This window comes from Ornithodoros turicata, chromosome 2, assembly GCF_037126465.1.
Source record: "Ornithodoros turicata isolate Travis chromosome 2, ASM3712646v1, whole genome shotgun sequence".
NCBI classification, from domain to species: Eukaryota; Metazoa; Arthropoda; class Arachnida; order Ixodida; family Argasidae; genus Ornithodoros; species Ornithodoros turicata.
Window position 1 is genome coordinate 100,334,377 of NC_088202.1, and position 22,066 is coordinate 100,356,442.

The following is a 22,066-nucleotide window of genomic DNA, read 5'->3' on the forward strand; positions in this document are numbered from 1 at the left end:
GGGGATATGGGTCAACCAGTGTCCCTGGGGGTTTGGGGAATATATAGAACACTACATTTTATCTAATTGAAGCACTAAAATTAAGTTTATCAGGGCGTCTATCAACCTGGAAAAGTGGGAATTATCATGAATTCAGATGTCACTGAAAAAGTCAGGGGATTGTCAGTGAAGTTGCCAAAAAGCAGCTGAAGTCAGGGAAAACTGCAGACATGTGCCATGACAACGTGCAGTGTGGTTCAGGGGACACTTTACAGCAACGTTGCCACGAGTAAGAGTTTGCCAGTATGACAAAGCTCACAGGCAGAAAAGTAGGCCAGTCTTGCTAATAGGTGACCTTCAACAAAAACAGGATCAAGAGTAAAAAATTTTGAACTGTACGAGGTTTCTCTACTGCAGGAAAAAAAAAGTTCTCTTAAAGGGGCAATAAACGGGTATACGAGGCACACTTTTTTTAATGCATTGCGATACGTTGCCGACGGTAAACGTTTAAAAAAAAAATTGTTGTCGCAGAAAAGTAAAGAATGACTCCAAACCGACAGAATATTCGCTGCACTCTTTCGCCCTCATTCCCCGCCCTGCGATGTCCTGGCGACAATAGCGACACGTCATTTTGACGTCGCGTGTCGTCAGCCATTTAGAATGCGGGATTCTTATACATTAATTTTGTTGTAATATCGAGAAGTGAGGTCAATTCTAAACATATTCCCACTTGACCAATCCAAGATAGCCAGTACCGTACCAAAAGCCCTCAATATTCTATTTCACGTGCGCACTATTTTTTCAGTGCTGCGTTGTTCCGCGAGGTCACCACATGGTTCCCTCGCGAGCTGCAGCTTGATCAGTGGTAACATCTCATTACGGCCAAGGTCATTGGCTAGGAGAGCGAAATCTCCCCCACCTCCAGCGCCTAGAATTCGGTGTAGCTATACGTTGGGACATGGTGACGTGACCCGGTTCCAAGGATAAGGAGAGACTCACGCTGATTATGCTCTTTGATTATGCTTTTTGATTATGCTCCTGTTTCGTGTTAAAGACGCTCGCTGGAAGCGAAAGAATTTCATATTGGATATCGTGAGCTATGTTCTTTCATTGAGCATAATAATTGGAGAAGGTTCGTTGTTTTGTGCCCGCTTTAAACAGTACGAGAACTGTGTACCGTAAAAGCTCTGATGTCGGACACCTCCTTACCTCGGACAACTCCCCATGTCGGACAAGATTTCATTGCACCGGCAGGCTCCCATTGAAACTACATGAGGACAAATTCTCTATGTCGTGCACCTCCCTATCCCTGAAGTAGAGCAGGGTTTTTCCTGCTAAGTCGGCCAGAACCCTGGCCAAATTATCTCAATCTTGGCCTATCTTTCCACCGAAAAGACCCAGAATGAGCCAGTGCTATTGACTTTCACCTTTTGTTTTTTTCCTACACTGGTCTCAACATTTTGTTGTTTTAGTTTTTCGAGTCCAAAAAAGGGTACTGCCAGTCTACATTGTAACTATTCTTTAGTGTGAGAACTTGTCTTCGGTTTGTCTAGAGCCTTTGTACGTGCACTGCACCAAGGCAGTCAAAAGTGGGCTGACGCTTCAGAGACAAGTTCTTGAGCTTAATTCCAAGTGGGTTTAAACTCTCAAGCAAGCAGCACGCTGCGCGGAAAGCTCCAAGGGTAATGCCATTGAGCGAAATCCGTACGGAATTGGCAATAATTATCAGTGAAGAGTGGGTAGGGGGTACCAGGTACCACTAATGACCATGAATTGAAGAAGGGGGACATTTTTGGCAACACAGCTGTGTTCTTTTCCATTTTTTGTTTCCCTTGTATTCTGTAACTCAAACACCTCCCGAAGTAGGACACATCTCGGCTGCACTGCGGGTGTCCAAGATAGGGAGGTATCAAAATGTAGGAGCGCACACCAAGTTCCCTCTTGTTTTGGTCGGGGAATTTGCTTGAATAGTCAGTGAAAACCTCGAAAAGTCAGGGAATTTGAAGGCTACGGTTTGGTAGACACCTTGTTTATGCATTGTAATGTGATGGAACATCACAATAGCTGCTGTGCCGCATGTCGGACACTTTGCCTTGGGGCTGATCAACACAGGTTATGCGTATTGCCCTTCAGCATTTCATTTAAATTAGCTATGTATTGTTGGTTCAGTACAATAAGGGCATAGCCCAAAATGTAATTACAGAAGAGAGTTGTAAACTGTGACCGTCGAGCATCGTGTACCTTGGGCCCTGTGTTTTGGGGTTTTATGTTTTTTTTTTTAAATGGGGGAGGGGGGGTAAAAATCCGGTTTTATTTCAGAAGCCGTAAAACGGCAAAATCTGGTAATCATGGGTGAAAAATTTGGGGGTTTAGATGGAAAATAAAATAAAGAGCGCTTCTCGCATTTTAGATTGACATAAGATGCGAAACAGGTGTGCTGAATGTCCAATGCTTAGTGTTCTTGAGTGCACGTATTGGTTGCTGAATTGGCACTTTGCAAAGTTCTTTTTCAGGTTTTTTAGGGTTTTACCCTCTGTGATGGTGATGCAAATCGGGGGGGTAAAGACGGGTTTTACCCTATAACACAGGGCCCTATGTATACACCGTTAGCACTATGATGGGAAAGAAAGGAAATTATTATTATTGGTTGAAGTACTCTAGGAATGAGCTGTTGAGTATTGACTAGCAAAAACTACAGGAAGTATCTTTCTTGGCTCAGGGTAATCACAAGTTTGAATCCTGAATATCTGTACTGAAAACAGAACGGTTGCTGAATTTTAATTGTTTGGTATTCATTATGACAAACAATTACGGATAAAAGTTGACAGGTTTGTGGCATCATGTGTGCACAGTTACACTCTCTCTCAGCAGGTGAAACATGACCATTGAAAAGAAATACAATCCAAGGTGCTTCTTCGATGTGGAGGTAGGAGAAAAGCCTGGTAAGTGGTCTTATCTATTTGCTACACAATCTATTTCATGAGTAACACATAACTGTTTGTTCTGTATCAGTGACCAATGCTGTTCTTTTTTTTGTTTGTTTGTTTCTTTCTTCACTTAAGTTGGCAGGATTGTGTTCGAGTTGTTTGCCGATGTCTGCCCAATCACCTGCGAAAATTTTCGTGCCATTTGCACAGGTAAGGATCGTATGTCGTATCCTGAAACTCACGTTGTAAGTACGGTTTTCGGCATTGTCCGAAAAGTGCCAAAAAACACAAATGTCTTCGCGCAAATTCGGAATATTCCGGAAAAATTCAAATATAAGGCCCCTAAAGGGGTTCTGACACTTTCATAGATGTGATTCGTTGCATCATGCACACATTGTGTTGCACACTAGAGTATTGAGGAAAATAAATATATTTCTACATGACTAACGTGGTGAGATGTGAATCTTGAACATACGTACCCGTCAGGCTCTGACGTCAGAGCTCCGGCCACTTCCATTGGTAGTCGTAATCATATGACCTCTCTAAGCACGCTTGGTCACTGGCTGAGACACTTGCCCTCACGTCAGAGCCTCACACAAGTTTTCGTATTCACAGTGCTGGTTCTCTACATGTCTGCTACCCTGTTTTGCTGTAAAATTTGGAATGCAGGTTCACATCAATGCAAATAATTGCGCTTTACATTTCTCCAGAATAACTTGAGATTGCAACCCCTTTGTTGCGACCTGTATTGCGAATATATCGGCACTGCTGTCAGGTTTCGGGGATAGATGTCTTTCCTCGTCTAAGACCGCAGGAAAGGGAAATCCCAATTGGATTCCCCAATGTGAGAACATGGCTCCTTCCCTCATCTAATGGGTGTGGGTGGGAGGGCCTGTTTCATTGTCTGTGTTTTGGGCGAAGGATACCCCGTTGGGTGAAGGTGACACCGACAAGGGACCTCAGTGGCTCACCCTTCACAACAATTGGCTGCAGGGGTGGGAACGCCCATGGAGCATCACACTGTTGCCACATGACGCTGTACATATGTTTCTCTGCGCAGGAATTTCAAACTGCGTGTGCTCCCGTGCTTTGCGATGCTGATACTAAATTATAGCATACAGCTTCACGCCAAGTAACGCAGAACCTTGCTAAAATAGGAAATGCACTACACTTTCCAAGAAAAAGTTACAATCTGATTTGAAAAGAGCAAACTATCCGTTTAACCCCCTATCACAGCTTTGACTGCCCCGGTCAGTACCCTATATTGCGACCTGTTGAAACTTTTAGTAGTGTTCACAAGGCAAGCGATTCGCTTCTTGAGATTGATTTCAAAAGCGGAGGTGCTGAAGACTAATATAGTACGTTTTGTTGTGTTTGTATGGTATAAGTATAGGCACCTGAACTTGAGCATTTATTTTCTAGTCTAAATATTACCGCAAAAACAATCAGATTTTTGAAAACCAAACCGAGTAGTTTTCCAGAATTTCTGGAAAAATAAATGACGGAAACCCTAATTATAATCTGTTATGTCAGTATTTTGCATTGTCTCTCTTGTGTTCATTGTGTTCTGTTTTGTTGTAATTGTTATACTCCTGCACATTGCAGGAGAATGTGGCTTGGGTAAAACAACTGGCAAGCCCTTGCATTATAAGGGAGTCAAGTTTCATCGAGTGATAAAGAATTTCATGATCCAGGGTGGTGACTTTTCCGTAGGTATGTAAAATTTCCTGTGCTTACATCGGGTGCTAAGTCTGCTTGTGTGAGGACAGAGGACACATTTTTTTAAAATGAAGTTTCGTTCTTCTTAGGATCCCCCCCCCCCTTCTCCCAAATTTACTTAAATATGACGCCAGCTGTGGCTTGCACTGGATGTTTCGTGCTTATTAAGCATGTGTGTTGATATTGCCAAAAGCAGAGTAACGTACACACTATGTGTACAGCACTTTTTTTTTTTCTTTCAAAAACTTCAATACATTCCTCCATATAAGAACGTAATTGTGAGATTTTTGGTCTGCTTCCAGGAAATGGCAGTGGAGGAGAATCTATATATGGTGGAACTTTCAAAGGTAACATTATTTAGTGTTGCTTTTTCGCTTTGTAAATCTACGTCTAGGCTGTAGGATTTCTGTATTAGGTGCGGCTGTATGACTGCAGTTCCTCTGCATGGAGTGAACAGTTCTTTGATGCTGTATGAAATCCATTTTGCAGATGAATGTTTCGATGTCAGGCATGACCAGCCATTCCTCCTTTCGATGGCAAATCGTGGAAAGGACACAAATGGTTCCCAATTTTTCATGTGAGTATGAGTAAGGCTTACACAGTGGCCGACCGATTTTCTGGACTTGATGGACCAGAGAAAGTCTGAAAAATCTGAAGTCACTAAATTCAACATTATTTCACCACGGCTGGACCAAAGAAGTCTATAATGATGCCTTGCCGCATCTGGCGCCTGCATCTTATGATATCCCCTTGGATTTGTGCGAACGTTATAGGTTCGTCGCACATATTAGGCAATAGCGACAACGCGTTCACCATGCCTGTGGTCGACGGTTGTGGACAGTTGTGGGCGGTCAGGGCTGCGCAATTTACAGAACAGACACGCCCATAGCATCAAAAGCTGACGAGCAGTGACAGCATACACAAATAGAAACTCGGGATGTCCCAAAAGTGCCTACGTGCTGGCGCCGATAGTGGCGGCTAGATGTACTGTTAGAAAGTTTTAGAGCAGTCTCACGTGGGATTCCAATTACCAATCCAATCCAAGTGCACAATCCACAATGGCGGTTCTACAATTGCCACCGCCGTGCCGAAAATAGTAGTGTTGGTGCCTCTCTGCAAGCATTGTGGTCTGGAAACTCGAGCCTTTGGAGTTCTATTTGTCTGGAAAAACAGTCGCAAAGTGTATTAATCCTATGGCGAAGGTCACCGTTCTCGGTGGGAATCCGAAGTACCGGCTACTGTATACAGTTGGCCCATTGACTTTCGCGGGATTGGCTATCGCGAACTCGATTATCCGTGAGTTTCTACATCACTCTGTCCCGTTATCTTGCAAGACCACGCCTTTCCAGTAGTGTCAGAGCAGGCAAAGAAAGCATCCACAATGATCTGGAAATGCAACCCGGCAAACTCCAAGCATTTAAAGGGACCAGCAGCACCGACCGGGATAGGTGTGACCATCGAGGGGGCCTCCAAAGTGGCATGTGCAAAGCTCATTAGCAGGACTGACTATTACTGCAGCGCATGGCTTTTTTTTTCTTCCCCTTTTCTTCCCCTTCCCCTTCTTTTGCCTTTTTTTTGTTTGGAATAGCAAGCCGACTTTCGTCTGGCTGACCTTTCCTTTCTTTTTCTTAATAAACATATCCCCCCCCCCTTCTTTTAAAATTAGCTTGAGGTTATTGCCAAATTTTTACTTTTGTGGGCTTCTCCTTCCCTAGCCCCTGCAAAAGTACGTACAGTTGAACCTCTCAATAACGAACGTCCATTTAACGAAATCCTCCGTTTAACGAAAAATTTCCGTTGCACGAGCGCGTCCCCATAGACGCCAATGTATTTTTGAGCTCGTTTTAACGAAATACGTTCGTTTGGTCACCTCTATTTAACGAAGTCCCCGGGCTCTCCTGCGCGTGTCTTTACCCCTTAACCACCTTAACCACAAAGAAAAGGAGGAGAAACTTTCCTTCTCCGTTGGTTTTACGCAAGTTTTCGTTGGTTACTTCGGTTGTCACGCCTCAGCCGGTAATCGGTGCGCCGATGCTGTGCGCCGCGACGGTGCGTCGCGCCGGCGCGAGGCTCTCTTCGCACCCGTTTTCGGACAAGAAAACACGCATTCCTGACATTTTTTGCTCACGCCTCGCGAAGTCTTATCTGCTTGTGTTGATGACTACGACAGTACGTTGTCGTTTTGTGCCTTTTCATTACATTTTTTTTTGTTCGCGCCGCTAATGCTGACGGTGGTAAAATGGGCATGATGCCGCTGCCGTTCAAGGTTCCATCGGCGCAGGCGTCTACGCGACATGTACCCGTTTCTCGTTCTTTTCGGCGGCGTACTATTGTTCTTTCCGGACGTCATGAGTGAAAGTGAACCAAAGAAACTTCGATACGCGAGCGCGTAGGAAAAAGCAGTCGAGGTTCATCCGGAGTTACGAAGGTAATGAACGCTCAGAGTGACACTGTGCACAAATTACGTGTTACCTAGCATTATGTAATGAATAAAGCTTGATATTTTGTGCCCTTCTTACCTTAGTACCTGTTTCATGACAAATGACGTTTTGCGGAACGCGCGGCGCTGGTAGTGCGGCGGCCATCTTCGTTTAACTTGGCGTGTTCCATTTAACGAATATCTCGATTTAACGAAACAAAGAGTCAGCATTTACAAATTCGTTATATAGAGGTTCAACTGTATTTACCCGAATGTAAGTCGACCCCCTTCGAGATTCATGAAAATGAAAAAAAAAAAAAAAAGTTTTGTGGTAACGAAAACGTAAAAGATTTATTCATTGTCAGAAGACTCTTGCTCGATCTGGTCGGAGGTGTAGCAGACGTTGTCGTCAACACATAGGCCACACTTCTTGAATGTACGAATGACCATGTCGCACTGCACTAGTGCCCACGCCGCTGAAACCATAGAAATCTTACGGAGAGAGGCTAGAAGGAAAGCTGGGGAGGAGGATCGGAGGAGAGCAAAGCACTTGAACGGGGCCCTTCCCTCTCTCAATTTATGCGCTCGGAGGCAGCCATATTGAATCAGCTGAGGAAACGTCGTGTATTTCCAGCCCGTGAAAGCAGCCACAGTTCCAAAAACTGTTGCAACACTTGCTCGGTTGCTCCTCTGCTTCCGTCGGCTACATATTTTGTCAGTGTCCACCCCTATCCAGGCTTGTAGTCAAGGCTGGTTGAGGCAGCGGCGGAGACAGCGTCCCCATGCGTCGTCCGTGTCGTGTCTGTTTCTTTGTGTGTGTGTGTATGTGTTTTCATATATCTTACGGTTTCATGGGTTCTGGCGGTGCGTTACTGTTTCAAAAACATTTTTGGCGTTATGTTTGCTGTATGCTTACTGGATTCCTTTGCTTGCATGCGCCGCAGCAACACTAGCTGATTCAATATGGCGCTCCCCTCGCCCGTACGTCCCAGTTTCGGAGGTTTCCTTCTAGCATACTCCTTAAGATTTCTATGGCTGAAACCCATCTGCTCACCTCGAACAGCGACACGCGCTTGACCCGCCCTGTCGGAGTCATCGTGTGCCCTCCTCTTGCCCACCACTCATTGTACAACCGCCTGACATAGCTTTTGAACGGTTTGTTTACGCTGACCCCAAATAGTGGCAGCTGGCTTGTGAGGCCGCCGGGTATCACCTGCATGCCGGTGACATCTTGCCGTAAGCTGGGCACGGGCCATTCCTTCGTCACTTGCAAGACGTCTGGCCTCCTCTTGCAACATGTCGCACGTTACGAGGGGTTTACTGTCACGCTTTTCTTGTGGAAATGCCTCGGTGAAATGGAATGGTGAAATCTTTGGTGAATCCGCGGCGTGTCCCGCTGCAGCCGAAGGTCGCTTTACGTTGCTTTCTCCATTCTCTGACGACGCGTTCAGAAACCCCAAATTCTCGTTCTGCAGTGCAGTTGTTGCTCACTTTGGGAAACAGTATCGCACGTCGCTTGAACGACGCCGGGTAGAAACGACGTATTTTATCCGTGGCGGAACACAAGAAGGAACTTTCGTTTTGACTGCTTTTATTGCTGTCGTCCGTCATTTGTCACACGTTCGACTCTCTCTCACCCCCTTCCCTCTCTCTCCTTCCACGTGAGGAAGCGAGTGCCTGCATGACCAGTGCCTCGGCCGCAGAGCAACGTTGTTGCGTAGATCCCGATTATAAGTCGACCCCCTACTTTGGATTTTCGATTTTGGAAAAAGGGGTCGACTTACATTCGGGTAAATACGGGTAAATGACCAACTGTGTGAGGATCATCATCTTGCCGATATCACTTCAAAGCTCTCACAACTTCTTTTCTGTTATTTCACTTTGTTATGTCTTTTGAAGTGGCACTCACACGTCTGAACAGTTAGCGTAATGCTTAACTTCTGCTTTCGTATTTTTGCAGAACAACACAGCGCACGCCTCACCTTGATGGGTACGTATGTCTGGTTTACATTAATTTGTATTTGTTGCGTTTTCTGCACCCGTTTAATTCAAAAGTGGTGAACCTGTGCTGTGAGGAGGCGGAGGAGTGATGATGAAGGATGAAAAAGCCAGGCTAATGATGTAGTGCTACAGGTGATTAACTGGGACGACAGCGCATACGAATAATACAGAGCCCAGTCACCAAGTCTGTCTCTGACAGCGCGCCTCCGTATAGGAGCGGTGGGTGACGGGACTACATATGCCCACAGTGTGAACTATGAGCGATGCGAACTACTAACCTAAGCTACTCAAAGGTCAACACGCACATGCAGATCCATGCCCATTGTTCGTTCACATCCCTTGCACTGCGCACTGGTCTTGGTGGATCAATCGATAACATGCCCATGTACTGGTAATGAGGTTGCAGGTTTGAACCTGGATGGGCATGACGCTAATTTGGTGGCCTGCTGCAAATTGCTCGGAGACACTGTCCTCTGCGGACGTTAAAGAATAATGTAGGGTCAAATTCTTGTGATCAGAAATGAACTAGATGAGTGCACAAAGTGCAAGAGATATATACTGTATTGGTTTTCCCAATTGGTTTTTCCAAGTTTCTGGGCTTCTGGAGCCACAAAATCAGTCTTAATGATCGGGAAGTCAAAATTTTTAGTGAAGGACATAAATCAACTTTATTGCAAAAGCTTTCGCTCGGAACATTCAAAGTGACTTTAAAAAAGTATCTATACTACGTGTCTGCTTCGCTGCATGAACACCCTACAACATATAGCGACAAATTTCAGCAAGTGCATCATCAGTGTAGTCACCACAACAAGGATTGCCCCCTGTGGATGGGTGTGCATCAACGACATCCTTGTCGCTGCCATCAGTTTCACCTCTTTTTTTCTTCTTCTTATGTTGTCGGTGCCAAAGACGGCATTGATGCTAACACTGCTGAAGTGTGAAACGGCGACGTCACGTTATTCTCAATCGTCGATGAATTTGTGTCTTCGCCTCTACTAAACGTGCCTATCATAGTAACATCATCGACATCCTCACTTGAAGTTGAGGTCGGCATTTCAGTGTTATTTCCGATAAAAGATACTCATGGTCAAAGACACATGTATTGAAATATAAGTTGAAAATAGACCAGAAGCCAGGAGTCATGTTTAATAAAAAGAAGGATAGCACTGGCTTACATAACAAACAAAGTAACAAAATTTGTCTGGACGTTTCGACTCTCGCGCTGTTGTTTCTTTGCTGATGATGACGTCTGCATATACGTCGAAACGTCCAGACAAATTTTGTTACTTTGTTTGTTATGTAAGCCAGTGCTATCCTTCTTTTTATTAAATTGAAATATAAGTTGTTGCAACACGTATGAAGCGGAGGTTTCGGTAGTGGTCTCCGCCAAATAAGCTCCGCCCTCCCGCGCTCAGCATGCGTCGTGGGGAATGGCGAATGGCCTTCGTCCCTTCGTGTCATAAAATCAGTACGAAATATCGAGCGCAGGAGTATGTTCTTCTCCGCTCGGGAGATGGTGAGTCACAAAAAAACATGCACGTTTGAAGCGAGATGAGTACGAATAATCAAGCACATCTTCCGATGAACGGTCTGAATTATTGGATGCAGAAATCCATTGGTTCTATGGGGGCGTTTGACGTGCCAGCAGTTTTGTGCGAAAAATTGGAAAGTCCGAATTTTCGGAGGCCGTATTATCTGTTGGCGACTGTATTTCCTCTCTACTCACGATTAGAGAAGTTAGCTGGTTAGAAGTTTAACATTGTTTTTTTTTTCCGCAAGAGGGGCCTACAGACACTTTTAAAGCACATAAAATCACGCACGTGTGGTTTACTTGGATACGAATGAGGGGCGCCACAGTAGAGTTGCAGAGTGCCATTTTGTTTCCGGAACAAGCACACAGGAGATACTTGCGGCCCCGTAACATCTCGCCCGTTCTTATACTTCACTACGGCCCAGGCATCATTACTTTCATCACCGTCGTCATTGTCGGTGTCTGAGAGTCCCGGTTGCCATGCTCCAACCATCCTGTGTTGGCAAAGCAAAAGATCGTTGCTTGCGGTGATCCCAACTGATTGGGCTTGCATAGTGTTGCCAGCGCCACATATCGTCGGGAGGTGCTGCCTTGGTTCCGACCCAAGCATAGGAGCAAGTGGCCTGCACAGTGTCTTGCCTGTTCATATCACCCACCGCGGCCCGGAAAAGTGTTTGTACTATCCCGAAATGTAACCTGTTACACATAAGGCGTTCGGGTCAGGGCTTTTAAAAAGTTTGTCATCCCGAAATTCGTATAATCTGCGACTGTATTATCGAGACTCTACTGTATTTGTTACTACCTTCAGGAACTTTCACGTATGGTATACCCTTTGGGGGCACCCATATTTCCTGAGAAAATTAGTCTGCAAGAATGCGCACAGCGGCAGTAAACTCTCCACGTTATGTGCTTGTGTGTGTGAAAAAGCGCTGCAATGAAGGAGCAACGCGACTTGTCGACGGTAAACTACCTTGGTGGCACCAAATAAAACCACAAGAAAAAGAAAGTGTATGCCTCACTGTGGGGCGCATTGGATAATGTCTCACGCTGATATGCTGAGGGAGGAGGTTTTCTGACCTGTGAGATTGAAGTCCTCTTGCGTACCAGTGCACTGAAACCTTGATATGACGAAATTCATGTGGATCGCAATTTCTTTTGCTGTATTGAGTACTGTATTTCGTTGTACCGAAATTTATGGTATTTGAGAAGATTTATGCTGCGAATTATGAAGGAGGCAAGCAGCATAAGCGTGTATACTATATGCAGTAGAATCTGGAAGTATGATCACAGAATTTCTTGAAGGTCCCTATACATAATGTGTCACATTTTCGGAAAAAGGAACAAATAGTTTTCCAGGTTGCTATGAATGATATTAACGGGCAAGCTGCCATGTGTATATGCTGTGTAGAGTTGCGCGCATCACTCGTACCTGCTCCCGAAACTGCACTCCACAAATCGGCTGTGGTCACTTTGGCCACATGGCCTTTGTCAGCTGATCGGCTGCCTCCCTCTCCCGCCTCTCCCCCTCCTGGTACTCAGTCGCCAGCTAGCCGGTGGCATAGGCAACGCAAGCCTGATAGTTTGCGATTACTCCACACGACAATCTTTTGCCTTGCCGACAAAGGACCACAGAAGACTACAGAACAGAAGCACCACAAAAAGGAGCACATGCTTGTCGCTGCCCCTCAGCGGTACACACTTGCGTCTTTTGGGTGTTCCTTTGACCTTTGGGCATGTGCTAGTGATGTGAATGCTGTTTTGGGTTATTTTGGGAAAAAGTCTGAGGCGAATAGATATTCAGTGTTGGGCGACAAAAGAGGCGAGGACGACGCGCGCATGTGGCCAATGAGGGATTAGCCTCTGGATAGGTCTATCAGTTGTGCCAGTTTTTGGGAGCCCCCATAGATGGCGGCACGTGGAATTGCTCAGACCGCTCGAGTTGATCGTGTTCGACAGAAGAACAAAAGATTGTTGCCGATGTTAAAAACGTAATTCTTGCGTGAGCATCCAACATACAAAACACAAAAAGGAGTGTGCAAGAGCTTGATGAAGTTGTTAACCGGAATGCTGCGTTCGCTCCGTGTATTTGGGTACCTTGTGAATAGCGGGACCGGGATTCACGACAGTTGGCTTCGTGAGTGCGCATTGCTGTAGTATCTTGCTTGTTATAACAGGTTATCACTCAAAAGCACCTCCGTTTGAGATTCTTTCACTTGTAATAAAAGTGTTTATCAAGTTACGTAGAGTTTCTTTCCTTGAAAGACTGCAGAGACGTTCGCATGGGATGCCGTCCGTCCGCCATTGTAGCTGGGTAGTTTCATTTATAATCGACCAAGGGGCGCCGGTGACATTTTTGTTTTCTTCAGGAAAAAATAAATGTTATTCCTAATCCAAAAAGAAGCAAAACAAGCCTAGTCGCAGGTCTCTGCGATATTTCGTTCGCGGTCGGCAAGGCTCCAAGTAAATGAGCGCGATTTTGGCAGCTCCAGCTTTTCCACATTTGGCACACTGGATCCTGCGAACGGCTGCTTTCTTCTGAAAGCAATTTTTTTCACTGGCAGAATGGGTGGTGCAGATTTGCTTAAGACAATTAAATTCGGTGGTAAAGGCCGACAAAAGTTCGAAAAAAAATCGCGAAAACGCCTCCGAGGACGTTCGTAGTGCAACTTTGCCAATTTCTTATGTAATCCCGTAATTCCCGAATATGACGAAACTTATATGAGATGAAAAACCTTTTTTTACTCTTTCGTTTAGTATATAGCGCGTTATCATACCTTCAGGCATCCGTCCACAGTGACGCCGTAATCGCGAAGGGGTGCCAGAAAATCGCTGTTTTCAGGACCGTTTTTCTCAAAAAGGCCATCTTCAATTTTGTTTATATTTTGTGGAGACATGCCTTGGACACCGCTCTTTTATATTATAAAATAAAATTTCTGCTTATTTTATATCTTCAGGGCGTGCAAATTCTTTTCCCGCGCCCTGGTCGCGTTTAATTCTAAGTGCTGGAGAATGGTATTCACAGTGGTGCTATTTTCCTTTATTTTTTTCCTTGCTGAAAGTTATGGCATTACGGGCTGATAAGATAGGTTGACGTGCACTCAAGGATCGCGCAAGGATAGTTACTGCAAACATATATTTATTCTCGCCGTCTTACAGTGGAAGCCCCAGCACCAACCGATTACGGTAAACACCGGTTCCAGGCGGCATTGAATGTTTTTGTTTTATTGAATTACTTCACCTGGACACGATGTGCACCTACCCAGTTTGCACTCTGTTTCCGTTGGGCACAAGCACAATGATTTCAGGTCCTCAAGCGTAAAACACTTGTCCGAGACAAGACTCGGTGCATTCAGACATAAGTCGTAGTTGGCACAGTAAGTGAAAACGCACTGTTCCCTGTAGGGGCTCATAGAGACATGTGACGGGCGAAGGGAATAGAACTTTGTCAGGCTCATTTTGACTTCGGGATGCGCCTCCCGAAACTTGTGGTATGCCTCCCGAATTGTTCGTGACATATAGCGCTTTGCCGCTAAGTTGTCGGCATCTGCTCCCCGAATTTTCACAATATCTCGAGGCCTTGGGCTCTGAATTGTACAGTCCAATTTATCATTCAGGTAATACTCGAGGGCCAAATTCACATTCTCGGGGTCGATAACATTCCTGCCAGAGAATTGATCAGGCGTTGCCCATTCTCCGCCGTTTTCCAGGAGCCTTTGACTCTTCTTGATCATGTAGGTTGTAGCTTCGGGAATAGCTTGATGTATTTCAGCCTTGGTGAATGACAAGGGGAGTAAAGTCAAGAGTCGACATCTTTCCTGCATGGTGTTGCTTGGAACATACGCCTTCCGCAAGTTTTCAAGCAATTCGTCGCGCTGTCTCTTTTCCACAGTTTCTTCCTCCACAGGAAAGTCCACACAGTAAGCGGTATTCAGCCGGCGACGAGATGATTTTGACACGGCATTTGCAATTTCTTTCTGTTTTCGTTTTACGTAGGGCACGGCGTGCCTAACTTCCGTAGGCGGTTTTAGTGTGCTAACCCCAGTGTCGTCTTCACAAATTATCTTGTTCACACTTTGCACGATTTCAGTCGGATCACAAGATTCTGAGCCTTCGGAGCTAGGAGGTGATGGATCTTGTTGGCTTGAGGGTCCAGACTCACCGAGCTGCAATCGGAATGCGTTATAGCAGTTCACACATATTTCATCCGTATCATCAACACGGTCAGCTTGAGACGCAGGGAAAACTGTCTTTAACAAAGTCGCACCGATCATTGACACAGCCCTGAAGCTCTTATTCCACAGTATCTTCTTCGTGTGTCGCCCACTGTAATCCGGGCAGAACAACCCGGAGAACCCGGGCAGAACAACGTATGGAGAGCAATGAGTGTGGAGAGCTCAAGTCACTAAAACCGTTTGACTCGCTGTTCCCACGAAAAGACCGTGGTTTCTTCGGTGAAGGACATCTTTATGAAATGGACAGTTGAGAAATAAAGAACCTCCCGTGCACCCACAACCCGTGAGGACCAAACGGATTTAGGTGCTTTTGTGTGTCGGCAATAGTCGTGCTCTAGGTATTCCTACTTTTGAATGCTTCGACACTGCGCTTATTTTGAACCAGAAAGCAAAGTAGCCGATAAGGCTTCCCAGACTTGCTTACATAAAGCACCCAGCTCGGAAACAAATGGACGCCGCAAAGCGCATGTGAAGATACTTCCATGCAAGAGTTCCTCTTCTCAGCGTACAGCTTCACATTGAAGTGGCTTATCTCCAAAGGATTAACCCTATGGGGAGAGGTGGGTGGGCTACAGAGTGCACTTTTGTTTAAGTTACAGTCATAATAGTCGAGGTTCGTCTTGGTTTTGTCAGCCTGTAATGACGTAGCCTTCAGGAGAAGGTAAACGGGTAGTAAAAACACGATTTTCTGACTCATAGGATCTAAAAGCGACCAAGGCACGGGAAAATAATTTGCGTGCCATGAAGAAATAAAATAAGCAGAAATTTTATTTTATAATGTGAAAGAGCGGTGTCCAAGGCATGTCTCCACAAAATATAAACAAAATTGAAGATGGCCTTTTTGAGAAAAACGCTCCTGGAAACAGCGATTTTCTGGCACCCCTTCGCGATTACGGCGTCACTGTAGACGGATGCCTGAAGGTATGATAACGCACTACATACTAAACGAAAAAGCAAAGAAAGATCTTTAATCTCATATCACCTTCGTCATATTCGGAATTCGTAGGACCACGTAAGAAATTGGCAAAGTTGCGCTACGAACGTCCTCGGAGGCGTTTTCGCGATTTTTTTTTCAAACGTTTTTCGGGCTTTGCCACCAAATTTAATTGTCTTAACCGAATCTTTACCACACATTCTGTCAGTGAAAAAAATTGCTTTCAGAAGAAAGCAGCCGTTCGGAGGATCCAGCGCGCCAAAATTGGAAAAGCTGGAGCTGCCCAAATCGCGCTCATTTACTTGGAGCCTCGCCGTCCGAGAATGAAATATCGCAGAGACCTGCGACTAGGCTTGTTTTGCTTCTCTTTGGATTAGGAATAACATATATTTTTTCCTGAAGAAAATAAAAATGTCACCGGCGCCCCTTGGTCGATTATAAATGAAACTACCCAGCTTTGGGCGTTTTTCGCCAGCGTCGCTTGCCACTGAGAAAACGCCCCATGCGGTTGGGCCTTAAAAGAGAAGTGTCCTTGGTCATATGGTCATAGTGGCCTGTCATATGGCATTCATCGACCATGTCTGAGAAGAAGCGTAAACGAACAGAGCTGACTGCTGAAATGAAGAAGCGGATATGCGTCAGTTTGAGAATTGCACTATAAGGGAACGTATTTATCGGACATTTAAAAAAAATGTGCATTCTTTTAAAATGCTGCATTATTGTATTCTGTTACCAGGTTAGTGTTCTACTCTTCGAAGCTTACGGAAAGGCCATGGTACGACTCGTAACACGCGGTGTTTTTTAATGTGACAGATAGCAATATGACCAAAATCCGCTGGAATGGTAGTCGTATTAGCCAGTTTGGACTGTATAGTAAACCTTTTTGCGCCTTTCTGAAGGTGGGCTATAAATGCCACGATTGAACCAACATCTCTTAAGAGTTTCATCTGTACCCTGAAGCTACAAATATTGTAGTAAATCGATTAATTCTTGCGTACAAAGATCACTCTTAGCGTTATTGATGCCAGCTGCAGTGATTTTCAAGTATGTGCCACTTAAGCTTGAGAATATTGTTTCACAGCATCCATGTTGTGTTTGGCCGAGTCATCAAAGGGGAGGATATCATTCAGAGCATTGAAAATCAACCCACGGATGCTAACAGTTCTCCTCTTCAGCCAGTTGTAATTTCAAATTGTGGGGAGTTAGTTCTGAAGAAGAAGCAGAAAGGTATGTCTCATTCTGTTGAGTATTTAAGGGAATACATACATTTTGGTGCCTTACTTAGAGAAGAAAAGAAGGAAGACATCTGCTTCGCCTTCTAAGAGTGAAGCGGAATCTGACGTCGAAGGCACCGAGAAAGGCGAGAAGAAAAAGCATAAGAAGCACCACAAACATCGCTCAAAGAAATCCAAGAAGGAAAAAGGAAAAAATGATGAGAGCCACGAAAAAGAAAATCCTGACGATGATGCTGACGAGTTCACCATTAACCCCAAGGAGATTCCTGAGGTCCCTGCAAACAACTTTCTTATGAGAAGGGTGGATCCTGTTGATGATAACTACAGGTTTGTCTTTCAGTTCTATTACATATCTTCTGCCAAAGTAAATGTTTTGAAAGAGACATGCTGGCCAGGTAAATACATAGTGCTTAAGAAGAAAATGTTTTGTGTCAACTGAGGTAAATGCTGCACATAATCATCTCCAGAACCCCAAAGAATCTGAACAGATCACATAATGTTGCAGAGAAATTTCAGAAAAAATGTGGATTGTGTTTTTGGTTTAGTCCTTATAGCTTTGGATGTACTTCCTTGCTTATATAGGCCTTGAGGATCATATGTAACATGATTGCTTTTGCCTCCACTTGTGTAATGCTTAATACCTTTAGTTAAAAATGCAGATGGTAAGATATTTTATGTCTCTGTTTAAAGCCTATGGCACCATACCAGATACCATGCCTCACCAGACCATACCATACCTCACACCAGAAAAAAAAAACAATTATTTGACGGAAAAGTGGCCTATCACTTTTTCATGGGTACAGCGCTTCTTCCCTGACTAACTATTCTGGATTACATTTTGTCTACTTGTAATGTGCAGAGCCATATGAGCCGTGTTTGGGAAAATGACACGCTACGAAAAGTAATGCAGCTCCGAGAAGGGGCAGCACATTTGTCAGTTCCCTGGTGGAGATTTACTGATCATGCTGAGTTATGTGCCGTAAAACGAGCTGAGATACATGACATAGATGGCGTGCAATGAGCTGCTCCTTTGTTGTTGTTTGGTTTGCTTTCTGAGGAACACAAAGTGTTGGTTTTGTAGAGGTCCTCCAACCAGAGGGGGAGGATTTAACCGTCGACCTATGATGTCTCGTTCTGGACGGAAGATCAAGGGTAGGGGTTTCATGGTAAGTCCATTGATGCCACACGCTAAGCAGATTTTTTGTATGGTCCTGTTCACAAACATTTGCTAGCTTAAACTGAGAGTACAAACCCAAACCCGTGCTAAGCGAACAATCTCACACGTTTTCTTATGAAACTCAGAGTCATTGTGCAAGTTATTTCAATGAAATTTGTAGCCAGTTGTTTGTACAGTAGAACCTCGTTAAAGCGTACCAGGCGGTGACGCGAAAGAAGTACGTATATACAAAGCGGTACTACTGCATAACCGAATATCGCACATGCCTGCCGACTGATACATGGGAAACACTATTCGAGAGGCAATTTACGAAATCTTCACAGTCCTAACCCTTTATTTCATGCTGATTGGCAGAAATCTGTTATTTTCGCTTGCCGACACACCGGCACCGCACACTTTCGCCACACGCTTTCCAGAAGCTTCCTCCCTTTCCCAGTTCATGAAGGTCACACCTTCATCGACCAGGCATTATGGGGGAGGAAGAAGTTCAAGGCAGACCTTGCATTTGAAAGGAGGAATGCTCAGCTGTACCAAGAAGATAGTGTGATAACTGACCACGTGCATGATACCATGACTCACAGTCTAACCTGTACGCAATCAAAATGATGGCCGGAACGACGGGATAACGTGAAAACAGTACAGATTAACCGACACATACGCGAAAAACCATGGCTGCTAAAGCAGTTATTGAATGCATTAGGCTTAATGGCACCCCTGTCGGGGACTCAGCTGGAGTGCTTTCAAAGCGGAACTACAGCTTATGTGGGGTACGTTTGAAAGAGGTTTTACTGGTACTGCATATGTGTTGCTGCCTCAGTCATCTGCCTTTACCATTATAAAGAGAGCGCATGCTTGGACACATTTGGACGTGTGTTCATCATATAGTCTGTAGCGGGATCTAACTACCAGTGGTAATAGCATAGAGTACTAATAAAGCTGTCTTAATCATGCACGACAGAGATATCGAACACCATCCCCTGAGGGTGGACGATCAGGGAGTGAAACTCCACCACACTGGAAGCAAGCCCAGTCTAGAATAAGGCCCTTCAGGGAATTTGAAGATACAGCAAAGGAAACAGAGAACCCGTGAGTGAACATTCATCAGTACCTGTGATGAATTGAGGTTGGGTATACATTTTATAACTGATGGCTCCATTCAGGGATGCAAATGAAGAAGAAGGTGTTGCCCCTGAAGGTATGGAGACTGACTCAGCTGTTGAGAAACCTAGAAGGTAGGACTTTTGAAGTACATTTTTAACTACACCCAGTTCGAGTTAAAAATTTGAAGCATGATTCAGCAACCTTTGTCTTTATTATTTGCTGAATCGGCCAGTGTGTCCAAATCGGTCCCATGGGCCGACTGGATTCTTAAAAATGATGTAGTTGAAGGCTCATCATATATAGGGCCTGACTTTTTTTTGGGTAATTCCCGAAAGCGCCAAAAATAATCCAAATTAATAATTTTCGAGTTTAACCCGATTTTGCCCCGAAAGTGATTTATGTCGGCACTGCCGTTTGATGCAGCCTGACAACCTCGTTGTGAAACAGTCAGAACAAAGGCTTTAAAAAATTAAATCTACTGCCATTCGTCGGATATTTACATTATTGCACTGTGGCCGATCTAGATTTGCTGAGTGAATCGAAATTCTTTTTTCCTTTTTTTCTCACTTCCTTCGAAAACAATTTTTTTACATGGGTGTGCCATGAACAACCGCACGTCAGTCAAGGTCTGCTTCATTAATCGAATCGGAAGCTACTGAATCTGCTTCAGACTCAGACTTCACTGACTCGACATCGCTTGCCCAGAGGGGGTCGTCATGTCTAGCGTGCTACTAATGCACCATTTCTTGAAACTTTTTACGCTGAGTGAAAGCTTTTACGCTGCGCACACATGTTGCCATGCTTCTCACCAGAAGCGATGACTTCAAACTTGTAGCGCACAGTGAACTGTTGTTGCATGGCTGCGTTCGGGGAACACAAACCGGCTGCACACTTTAAAATCGTGCAGATCGTCCGTGCTGTCCACGTAATGTGGGTGACACATATGTGTGGCCCTCTTACGGGCCCCTCTGACGGGTTTATAAGACGAGGACTGTTTTTCGGGTTAATTCTTTTAAAACAAAACCTCGACCCATAGTCCGGTTCATAGAGTAGGTAGGTTTGTCACTTCTGGTGTGTCTAGTGCCCGAGTGGGAAAGAAGCGAAGGGCTTTTGGGACCTGGTGGATAGAATACGAAGCACAATAAGTTGTAAACAAGAAGGTATGCAATGAAGATCGATGGAGATCCAAAGAAGAAACCGGGTATTACGTTTTGGAACGCCGCGAAGGTCCGTTACCTGATGTACTCTGAACTGCCTCAATAAGCCTCTTATCTATCCCAGATACCACAGTGCCAGTTGCGATGTAGTGAGCTCGTCTTCAAAAATGTGGTACATGCAACCTCCACAGCATTCCAGCATGAGTGAAAGAAAAAATAAAAAATGCACCTCATGATGCACATTAATAATAAGAGCTGGGTATATCTGCTTCTACACAAGGTAAAGTGTGAAGTACATCAGTGTTAATACATTACCCAGTGTGAGCACACAAAAAGGTTTTAACAAAAAAAAGGTTTTATGTGTAAAACCTACCCCCAATTATTATTATCAAAATAATGGTTTGATGCTTTCTAGGGCAGCATTTTTTAAGAACAGATCGAGGCTTGAAGGCACAGTATTCAGTCCTAGCTCTGGAGGGTACTGAAATGTGCACCTGATAGATCTACTACGAAACCTAGAGATGGGCTGAACTATACCTAGGGTCTGAAGTTTTCGGGAAATATTTTTTGCGAAATACGGGGGGTAAAAATCGGGTGGAAAACAGCAGCATCCAATTCTGGTGTAAAATTTCTGGAATTATATGATACAGGTAAAAATTGGGTTTATCAGGCTCGTTATACATATCACAAATCTAAAAAGAAAACAGCTTCCAAACTGAGTAATGACACTGTCTGCGATGAAATGAGTATGGCGTTAAGAGGTCTAATACAATTCAAACCTGCATTGAGTAATGCAAATCTGCACATGGTCATCACTGGCACTTAACGTGGCGCTGTTACAAGCCTCCACGTGAAAAATGTTTCTTTTTCTGCATCGAAGTAGGAAAAAAGAGTGCAGGAGTTCTGTTACATTTGGCGACTCATCGGCAATTCTTACTACTTTGGCTCCTGACTCCTTTCTTTTCAGGGCTATCTGAGTTGCAACTAAGCTGCTGGGCACTGGGCGTTGTTTTGCCTGCGGGGCTGTATAGCCATCCCGAACGGGCGCGACAGACACGGAACTGCCGCGCCGCAATGTTTTCCCTGCGATTTCACAACGCGCGTGCGCCCTCAGCGTGTGTGTTACCTCGGAAAACCAATATTTTAATGTGCGCGGAGAATGTATACCGCAATCTGTCCATTGATATTTGTGCGCGAACGCTCGGCCCTAGGCGTGTGCGCCGGCACGCCTCTTCGCACCTGTTTTGTGCTGTTTTTGACTTGTGTTTGTTCATGCCGCTGATGCCGCCTCCGCTGGTGGTAAAATGGGCACGACACCGCCGCTGGTCAAAGTTCCATCGGCGCACACGTCTACTTTGTCCGCATCCCATGCGTTTCGGGTGGTCGTCCGTGGGCTTTTCTTCAAGGCCGCTGCGGCCACAATGGCGTGTAAGGCTACTGTGTGCATGCGACGTATTGACGCGTGAACAACGCGCTGGGGAAACATCCCATGCGTTTCGCCTTCACAGCTGCGGTGTCCCATCCTTAAGGGCGACCCGCATACGACGTTTTTTCGACGCAAGCACGCCAAACGCTCAGCGTTTTTTACATTCAGCTCCACGAACAATAGCCGTTGACTGGGGACGCCGACATCTGAGGTGAACAGATCTGAGCG

The 22,066-nt window shown here is 45.0% G+C and overlaps 1 protein-coding gene across 2 annotated transcripts in view; it reads left to right on the plus strand.

Annotated features, from left to right (window-relative positions):
* Positions 1-22,066, plus strand: part of LOC135385835 (peptidyl-prolyl cis-trans isomerase G-like) — a 29,079-nt gene that overhangs the window by 1,206 nt on the left and 5,807 nt on the right. The window contains exons 2-12 of one of the 2 annotated variants that reach the window (XM_064615386.1): positions 2,848-2,921; positions 3,042-3,116; positions 4,512-4,619; positions 4,928-4,972; positions 5,115-5,202; positions 9,005-9,034; positions 16,824-16,969; positions 17,028-17,304; positions 18,059-18,143; positions 19,113-19,240; positions 19,315-19,386. In XM_064615386.1, the coding sequence (XP_064471456.1) occupies positions 2,858-2,921; positions 3,042-3,116; positions 4,512-4,619; positions 4,928-4,972; positions 5,115-5,202; positions 9,005-9,034; positions 16,824-16,969; positions 17,028-17,304; positions 18,059-18,143; positions 19,113-19,240; positions 19,315-19,386 (1,118 nt within the window). In that variant the 5' untranslated portion in view covers positions 2,848-2,857. The remainder of the gene's footprint in view (positions 1-2,847; positions 2,922-3,041; positions 3,117-4,511; positions 4,620-4,927; positions 4,973-5,114; positions 5,203-9,004; positions 9,035-16,823; positions 16,970-17,027; positions 17,305-18,058; positions 18,144-19,112; positions 19,241-19,314; positions 19,387-22,066) is intronic. The other variant, XM_064615387.1, reaches the window with a different exon arrangement.